At 41.2% G+C, this 15,845-nt stretch overlaps 1 protein-coding gene across 1 annotated transcript; it reads left to right on the top strand.

The window, feature by feature from the left end:
* Positions 1-262: 262 nt before the first annotated feature.
* LOC146740475 (uncharacterized) lies at positions 263-14,944 on the top strand. The gene is given in 14 exon segments (XM_085501800.1): positions 263-464; positions 600-860; positions 984-1,256; positions 4,064-4,711; positions 6,215-6,910; positions 8,532-8,666; positions 8,802-9,492; positions 9,611-9,704; positions 9,942-10,082; positions 12,018-12,081; positions 12,365-12,895; positions 14,010-14,135; positions 14,430-14,599; positions 14,915-14,944. Coding segments are annotated over 14 exon segments (4,062 nt in total).
* The last annotated feature ends 901 nt before the right edge of the window (positions 14,945-15,845 follow it).

Genomic DNA, 15,845 nt, shown 5'->3' with positions numbered 1-15,845 from the left:
TTCAGTCACAATTAGAAGATGAAAACAAGTATGCAAATAATAGTCCCGCTACCTTAAGTCTTTTTCTAAATAAGTTGACATCAGTGACCTGACAAAGGTCCAATGAAGAGGTGTACCAAAGTTGAGTAGCAGTATGTGAAATGGCACATCCCCATATGATTTCAATTGATATTAGGTGGTGCAAAGAAAGTTCTTATTGGAATGAAGCTTACGACGACTGCGTGTATATAAATTAACGTCACAGATGTATTCATGTATTCAAATGAGTATCTTTATACCTAAACTAAAACACTCATTAAATTATCTTTACATAATCTTGTTAAAGTTAGCTATTAAAATTGTTTGTAGAGATTTGAAACAGAAACAATACATACTTGGCCCTCCTGGTCCATCAGGTCCACCTGGTCCTCCTGGTCCCCCTGGACCTCCTGGACCACCTGGTTCACCAGGCTCTGCCATTGCAGGTGTTATTACTGCAATAAAATTTCAATGATTGCTTAATTGTTGTATAATGTGTGATTACGATTACGATGTGCTGTAAACAAGTACATTACAGAACAATAGTTTGAATATAAAATAAAATACTGCTTTACCCGTAGTCAGTTCTGGTCCACCTGGACCTCCAGGACCACCAGGTCCAAATGGCCCTCCGGGACCTCCAGGTCCAAATGGCCCTCCTGGTCCAAAAGGTCCACCTGGTCCACCACTTACACCAATGTCATCAGGTAGAGTAACACCAGGAGCCAATGATGGTCCATCAGGCCCTCCTGGTCCATCAGGTCCACCTGGTCCCCCTGGGCCTCCAGGACCCCCAGGCCCTCCTGGCCCACCAGGTCCACCTGGTCCCAAGGGTCCCAATGGTTCACCGACATTATCTGGAATTTCTGCTTCATCTTCCAACGTTGGAGTTGGTCCACCTGGGCCACCAGGTCCATTTGGTCCACCAGGTCCATTTGGACCACCTGGTCCATTTGGTCCCCCAGGTCCATTTGGACCACCAGGTCCATCTGGGCCACCTGGTCCCCCTGGTCCACCTGGTCCTCCTGGCCCACCAGGTCCCCCAGGACCATCTGGTTGTCCCACATCAGGTGGTGTTGTCTGGTCAGTAGCAAGAGTTGGTCCTCCTGGTCCTCCAGGACCCCCTGGCCCTCCTGGTCCTCCAGGTCCTCCTGGTCCTCCTGGTCCACCAGGACCAAGCGGTTTCCCAGGTTTGCCAACATCCTCAGGATTTTCTTCAGGTCCACCAGGCCCATCTGGTCCATTAGGTCCACCAGGTCCACCTATAATTCAGTAAATATTTATATTAACTTTGAGTCAATCAATATCAGAGAGGTGGGATAAACAATTTATTGAGGAATGAGAAACATGAAATCTATTTCCTATTTATACATATGTTCGTTTCAAATAGTATTGAATCTCATATACAACTTCATATGCAAGCAGGTATATACATTAAAATATCACATGTGACAGGTAAAGATGCAGCAAGTGAAGTCAATATGGTATGTAAAGAGAGTGTCATACACCATACTAAATCTAAATTTTGATAGTTTGATTCTGTACATACAATTTAATGGGCAAAAATAAATAATAATTGTTACACGTCCAAACAAAAAAAGTGATAAATTTCTTTAATGTTTACACTATGGCTTATTAATTTGTGAAAACATTTTGTTTCATAGTTGGAGGACCTATATTAATATTTAGATCAACTGCTCCAACATTAATTAACTAGTTAATGTAGTGTCTTACCTGGACCTCCTGGACCTCCAGGACCACCTGGTCCACCAGGACCTTGTGGTCCTCCTGGTCCACCTGGTTCCCCGGGAGCTGCAAATTGTGGTGTCACAACTGCAAATTACAAAGCAAATGACAAGAAGGTGAATGTAATAATCACAACACATACCATAAAAAGTACAAATTTTAGCAAACATAATAATCACAACACATACAATTATGAACTATAAATATCATCAAATTTACCCACCTGTAGTTTTCACTAGTGATACAAATGTGAGAGTAACTCCTGTAAATGCACTCATGTCAAATGGACATCTACATTCTGATTGGTCAACACATTCACCGTCTTGTTCTACTGTATCCAATGGGCATCTACATCCAGGTACGCATGCGTCAGGGTCTACACAAGATCCAGGACTGGATACGTCATCGCATGTAGCTGGACATACTTCAATTTCACCACAGTCAGTCACATAAACTTTACCATCAGTACATTCCTCATCTCCTAGAAAGTAATTATGATATTATAACAGGATAATCTACATACACTATTCGTATGATGAATTAGGAAAGTCAAAACTTGAATTGAGTGCAAAGAGGAGAATTAACCAATTTTTCAAGAAATTGGAGAATATATTTCATTAGAGAATATCACTTTGGGTTTTGAAAATTCAGTGACAGACATGGGTGGCACAAAGTTGGGTTGTTCAAAACATCAATGTCATTTTGATCTGTATAGTCCTTATTAAAATTAATATACATTTTAGATGACAAATGACTTACACATCCAAACACAATATAAACGATACTACTTCGCCCAAAAACATAACTTTGATATCAAGTGTGTGTAATGAAATGGAATGATATATTACATACCTGTACAGGAGTCAGGGTTACATGGCTTGCTCTCAATATCTATACCGTCACATTTGTCACTTATCACCCCTGTGATAGGATTTTCACAATCTCTACTCCTTCGTTGTACACCACCATTACATGTAACAGAACAATCTCCCCATGGTGTCCATGGCGACCAAACATCTACAGGTGAATATTCCGTGTAAGTTAGTTAATTTAGCCATGATTGAAACTACTGTTCAAGCACAGCGATTGTAAGTAAACTAAGATTATCATATTATTATCATGGACCTCAAGTCTGTTGCAACAGAAGTAAAACATCAGGTCTCAATGTCAAACGTCAATGTCATTTGATGTGATTCATACATTCTCAAATATGGTAACACTGGAAAAGTATACCGCTATCTATATTGTGAGTAATGCAGAAAGGGAGAATGGATGTTACCAGCATGTAAGAGAGAAATTATCATTACTGTTTTTGAGTTCTTTCATGTGCTTTAACCACAGTTGACGCAGACACAACAAACAATTCATACAACCATGTCACAATATCTAAGTTGTACATATTATATGTGTGGTATGGAGCATATAAAATAACTTTTAAATTAGCAAATAATCTGGGATACTAGATGACTGCTCCAATAGATATGTTATTCGCTCAGATTACTAATTAAGTTTCTTTTACTCTATTTTCCTCTCACTACATATTCACCATGAACATACTCACCAGAAGGAGCTGTTGTCACTTCTGGAATACTTATTGGTACACCCGGTGTTGGAGTGGCTATTGGAGAGATAATTATGCCAATATCAATGATTTATCAAGAAAACCAATTTAGATTTAAAAAACAATTAATATTATATTGAATATCATTAATATTCTGTCCATCAATACAGTAGTCTCTTTTTAAAAATCACATCACATGGCAGATATCATGGTGACAATGTTTTTTCTGCGATAATGTGTTTGTGCATTATTAGTAAGTGTACAATGCATTACTCACCACAGTCGAGGTGTGTACAATTCAAAATTCCACTTTCACAGGTACTGACAAGTAAAATAACAAATAGATAACAGATTACTATCTCACACAAAAAACTAAATCATATTATATATTAAGTGGGTTTAAGTTCATCATAAAAATATTTTTTTTTTATCTTGATGATCTTTACCAACTTACAAGAGTGAAAATTTGTTAATGTTTTATGTTTAAAAATTAATTTTAATGTTTTAGTCTCACCAATTATTACAGTCAGCATGGAACATTGTATCTTTATCAATGTATTGTCCAAGTGGAGGTACTGTAGTAACTACTGGGGTCACTGCTGAAAATATAAATAGACAGCAAGTAAGCACTGGCAATGGAAATCCTGAAAGCATTTGAAATGATGTACATCATGTGAAATTTTGCTTTGAAACATGAAAATGTGTAGCTGTTTGCATACATACCTACTATAACAACAGGACCACCAGGGCCTCCAGGGCCACCTGGACCATAAGGCCCACCAGGTCCACCCGGTCCACCAGGACCTCCTGGTCCATTTGGTCCTCCAGGTCCATCAGGTTGACCAATATTTTTAGGCAGGGTTATTTCCGCAGGCAGAGAAGGTCCATTTGGTCCACCCGGCCCATCAGGCCCACCTGGTCCACCAGGCCCACCAGGTCCTCCAGGACCCCCTGGCCCTCCAGGTCCACCTGGCCCCAAGGGTCCTAATGGGTCACCAACATTATCAGGAATTTCTAGTTCTTCTTCTGGTGTGGGTGTAGGCCCACCTGGTCCACCAGGTCCATTTGGTCCACCAGGCCCATTGGGGCCACCTGGTCCATTTGGTCCACCTGGACCATTTGGTCCTCCAGGACCATTTGGTCCACCTGGTCCACCAGGACCTCCAGGCCCTCCTGGCCCTTCGGGTCCTCCAGGACCACCTGGTTTACCAACATTAGGTGGTGTAGTCTCATCTGTTGCAAGAGTTGGTCCTCCAGGACCTCCAGGTCCACCAGGACCACCAGGCCCACCAGGCCCACCAGGTCCACCTGGACCACCAGGACCAAGTGGTTTGCCGGGTTCACCAATGTCTTCTGGATTTACTTCAGGTCCACCAGGTCCATCAGGTCCATTTGGTCCTCCAGGGCCATCTTAAAATACATATACATAAGTATAATATATTTAAAAGCCAATGTTATTATTTTTAATATAAGATTATTAGTGTTCCTTTCATAGAGTCCATATTATTTTTTGTTCAGATTTATCATTAATTAATTTTCCATAAACACTGCAAAGGAATTAATAATCCTGGAGACATGACATTATCTATGATTTTCCAATTATCTAATTACTTGTGTATAAGACATTGCCAAGAAATTCAGATGAATATGAATTTCACACAGAAGTACAGTGCAAATCGAAACCCAGTTGTGGAAATGTGCACAAATCAGCTTAAAAACACTGTACTGCGTGCTGTTTACAATAGTGCAAATGTTTGCAATTTCATTTTATTACTGTCACTGTATGTCAGTCAGGCACAGGCCGGGCATGTTTGATCTGATGTTCAATATACACTTACAGCTTTGGTTTCAAAGAAAAAAACTTGTCCCCTTTGTTTTCACTAATATTGAAATAGTAGAAACTTACTTACTCAAGGGATATGCGAGGCACCCAAGGTGTCTGTAAATTATATTTCATAATGGGCAAGGGGTCTTTTTTTTCAACATTTTTAGGAATGAATATTTGACCATAATTTATGTATTCACTATAAAATTTCATGTCAAATAAAATATACTATACTAAAGTTGACACTAAGGGGTATATGGTTTTCTTGTAAATTTGTTGCATGGATGGGTTCTTTCCAAACTGATTCACTCGCATTTCTACAATTGTGTTCTGGTTTGCACTGATTCTGCTTGGAACTAATATGCCAGCTGCTGGTAATGTGAGGGCAGATTACTGTTGAGTTCGAAAGCTAGTTTTCAACAGAAACAGTGTAACAGTTGTACTACTATAAACATCACATGCACTGCTTATCGGAAAAACAATCATAATATTATTACTTCACACTTGCTGTAACTGTGACTACGCCAAGCAATCACTTTGCCGGCAATATTTGATGTTGTACATTCATGTAGGCAGTTGTGGGTGAACAGTGGGTACTAATATAATAGTTTTTGTTTTATTACAATGTATAAATTATGTGATCCAATTATAAATCAGTGTACAATTTTGTATTAGTATAATTGTTTTATTTTATTATACTTTATTGTAATAGATGTTTGCAGCGATAATACTAACTTAACATCATTATAACAATATTCAATGATTACAAGTACATGTTATATTTATGCCAATATCTCAAGATTTATGATTTATTGTGTATGTATTATCAAGGATTTGGCGATGACACTTACTTGGCCCTCCGGGTCCATTAGGTCCCCCTGGTCCTCCTGGTCCCCCTGGTCCCCCTGGACCACCTGGCTCACCAGGGCCTGTCATTGCCGGTGTTATTACTGCAATAAAATTTCAACGATTGCTTAATTGTTGTATATTGTGTGATTAGGATGTGCTGTAAACATTTACATTATACAACAGTGATTTAAAATAAAATACTGCTTTACCTGTAGTCAGTTCAGGCCCACCTGGCCCTCCAGGACCACCAGGTCCAAATGGCCCTCCAGGACCACCAGGTCCAAATGGCCCTCCTGGGCCAAAGGGACCACCAGGTCCACCACTTACACCAATATCATCAGGTAGAGTTACACCAGGTGCTAAAGATGGACCATCTGGTCCACCAGGTCCATCAGGCCCCCCAGGTCCCCCAGGTCCACCTGGTCCTCCAGGACCTCCAGGTCCTCCTGGACCACCAGGACCCAACGGCCCTAATGGTTCACCGACATTATCTGGAATTTCTAGTTCTTCTTCAGGAGTAGGTGTGGGTCCGCCTGGTCCACCAGGCCCATTTGGTCCACCTGGTCCATTTGGCCCACCTGGCCCATTTGGCCCTCCTGGTCCATTTGGTCCTCCAGGACCATCAGGTCCACCTGGTCCACCTGGACCTTGTGGGCCCCCTGGACCACCGGGTCCACCAGGACCTCCTGGTTTTCCCACATCAGGAGGTGTTGTCTCATCGGTAGCAAGGGTTGGTCCTCCCGGCCCTCCTGGTCCTCCAGGGCCCCCTGGTCCACCTGGCCCTCCAGGTCCTCCAGGTCCACCTGGACCAAGTGGCTTCCCAGGATCACCAATGTCTTCTGGATTGACTTCAGGTCCACCTGGTCCATCAGGCCCATTGGGACCCCCAGGCCCATCTTTACAAAAGACAGGTAATGAATATATTATGACAGTGTGGTATGTATGGTTGTAAGATAACAAAATGTATTACCTTGTTCATTTGTGATATTTGCGCTTAATGCAAATAACTATACAATCAATTAATCAATCAATTATAAAAATGTATAAAGTGCCTCACTCCAAACTAAGTTTTGTTCAAAGGTGCTCGGAAAGTTATTCCATAATGTAGACTTTGTTGAATATATATGTTTTAAGGTAGCGAGACTATTATTTGTGTTGAAAATTACGATTTTCATATTTACAATGTATTTATTAATTGATGAAATGCACTATAAACTTTCATATGATAAAGTCAACATAACATAGAATGTCATGTAAGTTGGTTAAAATGTAGATTTTCTGAAGGAAAGCAAGGCAGCCTCAGTAGTGTTTTCCAAAATCAACAACACAGGTTTAATCTGTGTGCCTATAAGTTTCAAAGATAAACTCAAGACAAAGCAAAAATTATGTTAGGATGTGTTATCAGTAGCTATCTGACACACAATGAGTGTTTCCAAACATTTGAGTGGTTTGTCTCCGCCCCTGTTTGTTTCACAGACTAGTCATTTGCATATGAATGTGTCAGACACAAGGTCACACAGCCACTGAAAAAAATCATTGATTTTGGTGTTTTCATATGCCGAATTTATCCAAATATAGCTATCCCATTCCTTTATTTTTTGGTTTCCAATAGCCTTACACATTTGGATGTCCCTACACATGTTAAAACAGACCTTGATGGGAAAATAAATTGATTGTGCCAATAAACAAGCTTGAAAATCTTTGCTGTGACTTCATGGACGTTTTCTAGGAGTTTATGTTTTTCAAAATACAAGGTCTTTAACAAAAAATAACGTATACTTATTGTCGTCGGATTAACACCAAATTTTCACAGCTTTAAGGTGACAATGAGAGGAACTTGAATGTGTCCAGACAAACTATTTCATCGATTATTTACCAACGAGTTGTAGTTTGAGTTGGGGGCAATGCGACTAAAACAGTAATTGAAATTCAGCACACTATTTTTTTAAAACGCGTTGCTTGAATAAAACTGACCAGACACATTCAATTTACCAGACTATTGAACAACTAGGAAAAGTGAAAAAAATACTTCTTACCGCCAGCATAAATGCGTAATTATTTTTTTTACAGAAAAAGTAATTTTTCACCTTTGATTGAGTAACGCGTCGTAGAATGCAGATACGGGCATGCAAAATACACTTGTGAAAAGCTTGAAGTCTGGCGATTCTAAAAATATATACTTTCCCGGGTCTATTTGTAGTCATTCAGTCACAATTAGAAGATAAAAACAAGTATGCAAATAATAGTCCCGCTACCTTAAGTCTTTTTCTAAATAAGTTGACATCAGTGACCTGACAAAGGTCCAATGAAGAGGTGTACCAAAGTTGAGTAGCAGTATGTGAAATGGCACATCCCCATATGATTTCAATTGATATTAGGTGGTGCAAAGAAAGTTCTTATTGGAATGAAGCTTACGACGACTGCGTGTATATAAATTAACGTCACAGATGTATTCATGTATTCAAATGAGTATCTTTATACCTAAACTAAAACACTCATTAAATTATCTTTACATAATCTTGTTAAAGTTAGCTATTAAAATTGTTTGTAGAGATTTGAAACAGAAACAATACATACTTGGCCCTCCTGGTCCATCAGGTCCACCTGGTCCTCCTGGTCCCCCTGGACCTCCTGGACCACCTGGTTCACCAGGCTCTGCCATTGCAGGTGTTATTACTGCAATAAAATTTCAATGATTGCTTAATTGTTGTATAATGTGTGATTACGATTACGATGTGCTGTAAACAAGTACATTACAGAACAATAGTTTGAATATAAAATAAAATACTGCTTTACCCGTAGTCAGTTCTGGTCCACCTGGACCTCCAGGACCACCAGGTCCAAACGGCCCTCCGGGACCTCCAGGTCCAAATGGCCCTCCTGGTCCAAAAGGTCCACCTGGTCCACCACTTACACCAATGTCATCAGGTAGAGTAACACCAGGAGCCAATGATGGTCCATCAGGCCCTCCTGGTCCATCAGGTCCACCTGGTCCCCCTGGGCCTCCAGGACCCCCAGGCCCTCCTGGCCCACCAGGTCCACCTGGTCCCAAGGGTCCCAATGGTTCACCGACATTATCTGGAATTTCTGCTTCATCTTCCAACGTTGGAGTTGGTCCACCTGGGCCACCAGGTCCATTTGGTCCACCAGGTCCATTTGGACCACCTGGTCCATTTGGTCCCCCAGGTCCATTTGGACCACCAGGTCCATCTGGGCCACCTGGTCCCCCTGGTCCACCTGGTCCTCCTGGCCCACCAGGTCCCCCAGGACCATCTGGTTGTCCCACATCAGGTGGTGTTGTCTGGTCAGTAGCAAGAGTTGGTCCTCCTGGTCCTCCAGGACCCCCTGGCCCTCCTGGTCCTCCAGGTCCTCCTGGTCCTCCTGGTCCACCAGGACCAAGCGGTTTCCCAGGTTTGCCAACATCCTCAGGATTTTCTTCAGGTCCACCAGGCCCATCTGGTCCATTAGGTCCACCAGGTCCACCTATAATTCAGTAAATATTTATATTGACTTTGAGTCAATCAATATCAGAGAGGTGGGATAAACAATTTATTGAGGAATGAGAAACATGAAATCTATTTCCTATTTATACATATGTTCGTTTCAAATAGTATTGAATCTCATATACAACTTCATATGCAAGCAGGTATATACATTAAAATATCACATGTGACAGGTAAAGATGCAGCAAGTGAAGTCAATATGGTATGTAAAGATAGTGTCATACACCATACTAAATCTAAATTTTGATAGTTTGATTCTGTACATACAATTTAATGGGCAAAAATAAATAATAATTGTTACACGTCCAAACAAAAAAAGTGATAAATTTCTTTAATGTTTACACTATGGCTTATTAATTTGTGAAAACATTTTGTTTCATAGTTGGAGGACCTATATTAATATTTAGATCAACTGCTCCAATATTAATTAACTAGTTAGTGTAGTGTCTTACCTGGACCTCCTGGACCTCCAGGACCACCTGGTCCACCAGGACCTTGTGGTCCTCCTGGTCCACCTGGTTCCCCGGGAGCTGCAAATTGTGGTGTCACAACTGCAAATTACAAAGCAAATGACAAGAAGGTGAATGTAATAATCACAACACATACCATAAAAAGTACAAATTTTAGCAAACATAATAATCACAACACATACAATTATGAACTATAAATATCATCAAATTTACCCACCTGTAGTTTTCACTAGTGATACAAATGTGAGAGTAACTCCTGTAAATGCACTCATGTCAAATGGACATCTACATTCTGATTGGTCAACACATTCACCGTCTTGTTCTACTGTATCCAATGGGCATCTACATCCAGGTACGCATGCGTCAGGGTCTACACAAGATCCAGGACTGGATACGTCATCGCATGTAGCTGGACATACTTCAATTTCACCACAGTCAGTCACATAAACTTTACCATCAGTACATTCCTCATCTCCTAGAAAGTAATTATGATATTATAACAGGATAATCTACATACACTATTCGTATGATGATTTAGGAAAGTCAAAACTTGAATTGAGTGCAATTTTTCAAGAAATTGGAGAATATATTTCATTAGAGAATATCACTTTGGGTTTTGAAAATTCAGTGACAGACATGGGTGGCACAAAGTTGGGTTGTTCAAAACATCAATGTCATTTTGATCTGTCTAGTCCTTATTAAAATTAATATACATTTTAGATGACAAATGACTTACACATCCAAACACAGTTAACAATATAAACGATACTACTTCGCCCAAAAACATAACTTTGATATCAAGTGTGTGTAATGAAATGGAATGATATATTACATACCTGTACAGGAGTCAGGGTTACATGGCTTGCTCTCAATATCTATACCGTCACATTTGTCACTTATCACCCCTGTGATAGGATTTTCACAATCTCTACTCCTTCGTTGTACACCACCATTACATGTAACAGAACAATCTCCCCATGGTGTCCATGGCGACCAAACATCTACAGGTGAATATTCCGTGTAAGTTAGTTAATTTAGCCATGATTGAAACCACCATTCAAGCACAGCGATTGTAAGTAAACTAAGATTATCATATTATTATCATGGACCTCAAGTCTGTTGCAACAGAAGTAAAACATCAGGTCTCAATGTCAAACGTCAATGTCATTTGATGTGATTCATACATTCTCAAATATGGTAACACTGGAAAAGTATACCGCTATCTATATTGTGAGTAATGCAGAAAGGGAGAATGGATGTTACCAGCATGTAAGAGAGAAATTATCATTACTGTTTTTGAGTTCTTTCATGTGCTTTAACCACAGTTGACGCAGACACAACAAACAATTCATACAACCATGTCACAATATCTAAGTTGTACATATTATATGTGTGGTATGGAGCATATAAAATAACTTTAGTAAATAATCTGGGATACTAGATGACTGCTCCAATAGATATGTTATTCGCTCAGATTACTAATTAAGTTTCTTTTACTCTATTTTCCTCTCACTACATATTCACCATGAACATACTCACCAGAAGGAGCTGTTGTCACTTCTGGAATACTTATTGGTACACCCGGTGTTGGAGTGGCTATTGGAGAGATAATTATACCATTATCAATGATTTATCAAGAAAACCAATTTAGATTTAAAACCAATTAATATTATATTGAATATCATTAATATTCTGTCCATCAATACAGTAGTCTCTTTTTAAAAATCACATCACATGGCAGATATCATGGTGACAATTTTTTTTTCTGCGATAATGTGTTTGTGCATTATTAGTAAGTATACAATGCATTACTCACCACAGTCGAGGTGTGTACAATTCAAAATTCCACTTTCACAGGTACTGACAAGTAAAATAACAAATGGATAACAGATTACTATCTCACACAAAAAACTACATCATATTATATATCAAGTGGGTTTAAGTTCATCATAAAATTTTTTTTTTTATCTTGATGATCTTTACCAACTTACAAGAGTGAAAATTTTTTAATGTTTTATGTTAAAAAATTAATTTTAATGTTTTAGTCTCACCAATTATTACAGTCAGCATGGAACATTGTATCTTTATCAATGTATTGTCCAAGTGGAGGTACTGTAGTAACTACTGGGGTCACTGCTGAAAATATAAATAGACAGCAAGTAAGCACTGGCAATGGAAATCCTGAAAGCATTTGAAATGATGTACATCATGTGAAATTTTGCTTTGAAACATGAAAATGTGTAGCTGTTTGCATACATACCTACTATAACAACAGGACCACCAGGGCCTCCAGGGCCACCTGGACCATAAGGCCCACCAGGTCCACCCGGTCCACCAGGACCTCCTGGTCCATTTGGTCCTCCAGGTCCATCAGGTTGTCCTATATTTTTAGGCAGGGTTATTTCCGCAGGCAGAGAAGGTCCATCTGGTCCACCTGGCCCATCAGGCCCACCTGGTCCACCAGGCCCACCAGGTCCTCCAGGACCTCCTGGCCCTCCAGGTCCACCTGGTCCCAAGGGTCCTAATGGGTCACCAACATTATCAGGAATTTCTAGTTCTTCTTCTGGTGTTGGTGTAGGCCCACCTGGTCCACCAGGTCCATTTGGTCCACCAGGCCCATTGGGGCCACCTGGTCCATTTGGTCCGCCTGGGCCATTTGGTCCCCCAGGACCATTTGGTCCACCTGGTCCACCAGGCCCTCCAGGCCCTCCTGGCCCTCCGGGTCCTCCAGGACCACCTGGTTTACCAACATCTGGTGGTGTAGTCTCATCTGTTGCAAGAGTTGGTCCTCCAGGACCTCCAGGTCCACCAGGACCACCAGGCCCACCCGGCCCACCGGGTCCACCTGGACCACCAGGACCAAGTGGTTTGCCGGGTTCACCAATATCTTCTGGATTTACTTCAGGTCCACCAGGTCCATCAGGTCCATTTGGTCCTCCAGGGCCATCTTAAAATATATATACATACAGTATTTATATATTTATAAGCCAATGTCATTATTTTTTATATTAAGATTATTCCTTTCATAGAATCCATATTGTTTTTTGTTCATAGTTATTATTAATTAATTTTCCAAAACCAGAAAATAATAAACCTAAGGATATGACCTTCGCTATAATTTCCCAATTTATCTGAATACTTATGTATACAACATTGCTAAGAAGCTATTGTCTACAAGAGGTTCACTCTGAATGTTTGCACATGTTTTCAGTGTATATATGATACATATATATGATAGCATTCAATAGGGAATTTGAAACAACATATTCCAGTAAACTGAATGCACTGCCAGGAACAGATCTGTTTTAAGTAATGTACCAACAGTAACTAGATGGTAACGTAATCTGGAAAGAAGGGAAAATTTTAAGAGCGTTCTCAATGTATCATTACTCAGTTGAAAATGATGGTTCTGTAAAAATATATCAATTAGATGACAAGGTGTACAATGTCTTACATGTATGTATTGGATGTGGAACATGTAGGCAGTCGTGGGTGAACAGCGGGTAATAATATAATTTTTGTTTTATTACAAATTGTGAATTTTTTGACGGTATAATTAATTGTTTTATTTAATTATACTTTATTGTAATTGATGTTTTCAGCGATATTATTATCTTAAAAAGAACATGCCAAATGAAGATTTATTGTGCATGTATTATGAAGGATTTGGCATTGACACTTACTTGGCCCTCCTGGTCCACCTGGTCCACCGGGTCCCCCTGGTCCCATTGGTCCTCCTGGTCCACCTGGTTCACCAGGTTCTGCCATTGCAGGTGTTATTACTACAAACAGATACATATAATGGCTTAAGCAAAAGATTTGATACATGTTAGTACATTTAGTTACATGTACTAGGCAATTATATAATTTAGTTTTTTATAGTTTATGATATATAGAAGTTTTACCTGTACTCAGTTCAGGTCCGCCTGGTCCACCAGGACCACCAGGACCAAATGGTCCTCCAGGACCACCAGGTCCAAATGGCCCTCCTGGGCCATAAGGACCACCAGGTCCACCACTTACACCAATATCATCAGGTAGGGTTACACCAGGTGCTAAAGACGGACCATCTGGTCCACCAGGTCCATCAGGTCCTCCAGGTCCACCAGGTCCACCTGGTCCTCCAGGACCCCCCGGTCCTCCAGGACCACCAGGACCCATTGGTCCTAATGGTTCACCAACATTATCTGGAATTTCTAGTTCTTCTTCTGGTGTCGGTGTGGGTCCGCCTGGTCCACCAGGCCCATTTGGACCACCTGGTCCGTTTGGACCTCCAGGTCCGTTTGGCCCTCCTGGTCCATTCGGTCCTCCAGGGCCATCAGGCCCACCTGGTCCACCTGGACCTTGTGGGCCCCCTGGGCCACCGGGTCCACCAGGACCTCCTGGTTTTCCCACATCAGGAGGTGTTGTCTCATCTGTAGCAAGGGTTGGTCCTCCCGGCCCTCCTGGTCCTCCAGGGCCCCCTGGTCCACCTGGCCCTCCAGGTCCTCCAGGTCCACCCGGACCAAGTGGCTTCCCAGGATCACCAATGTCTTCTGGATTGACTTCAGGTCCACCTGGTCCATCAGGCCCATTCGGACCCCCAGGACCATCTTTACAAAAGACAAGTAATGATTATAACAGTGTGGTATGTATGGTTGTAAAAAAAAACATGTATTACTTTGTTCATTTGTGCTATTTGTGCTTAATGCAACTAACTATTCAATCAATCAATCATAAACATTTATAAAGTGCCTGAATCCAAAACTAAGTTTTGTTCAAAGGTGCTCAGATTAATTATTATTATTAATTAATTATTCCACAATGTAGACTTTGTTGAATATATAAGTATATTTCTAAATAAGTTGACATCGTTGACCTGACAACATGTCCAATGGAAGGGTGTTGAAGAGTAGCAGTATGTGAAAAGGCACATCCCCCATATGATTTCACTTGATATTAGGTAGTGCAAAGAAAGTTCTTATTGGAATGAAGCTTACAACTGTGTGTATATAAATTAACGTCACAGATGTATTTATGTATTCAAATGAGTATCTTTAAACGTAAACTAAAACACCCATAAAATTATCGTTACCTAATCTTTGTGAAAATGAACTATTAAAATCGTTTGTAGATATTTGAAACAGAAACAATACATACTTGGCCCTCCTGGTCCATCAGGTCCACCTGGTCCTCCTGGTCCCCCTGGTCCCCCTGGACCACCTGGCTCACCAGGCTCTGCCATTGCAGGTGTTATTACTGCAATAAAATTGCAATGATTGCTCAATTGTTGTATATTGTGTGTTTACAATGTGCTGTACAGAACAGTAATTTGAAATAAAATATTACTTTACCTGTAGTCAGTTCTGGCCCACCTGGACCTCCAGGTCCACCAGGTCCAAACGGCCCTCCAGGACCTCCAGGTCCAAATGGCCCTCCTGGGCCAAAAGGTCCACCAGGTCCACCACTTACACCAATGTCATCAGGTAAAGTAACTCCAGGAGCCAATGATGGTCCATCAGGCCCTCCTGGTCCATCAGGTCCACCTGGTCCCCCTGGTCCCCCAGGACCCCCAGGCCCTCCTGGCCCACCAGGTCCACCTGGTCCCAAGGGTCCTAATGGTTCACCGACATTATCTGGAATTTCTGCTTCATCTTCTGATGTTGGAGTTGGTCCACCTGGACCACCAGGTCCATTTGGTCCACCAGGTCCATTTGGACCACCTGGTCCATTTGGTCCCCCAGGTCCATTTGGTCCACCAGGCCCATCTGGGCCACCTGGTCCCCCTGGTCCACCTGGTCCTCCAGGCCCACCAGGTCCCCCAGGACCACCTGGTTGTCCCACACCAGGTGGTGTTGTCTGGTCAGTAGCAAGAGTTGGTCCTCCTGGTCCTC

This window comes from Saccoglossus kowalevskii, chromosome 7 (assembly GCF_978046115.1).
Source record: "Saccoglossus kowalevskii chromosome 7, keSacKowa6.1, whole genome shotgun sequence".
Lineage (NCBI taxonomy): Eukaryota > Metazoa > Hemichordata > Enteropneusta > Harrimaniidae > Saccoglossus > Saccoglossus kowalevskii.
Note: the sequence above shows the minus strand (reverse complement) of the source record. Positions and strands in the feature narration are given on the sequence as shown.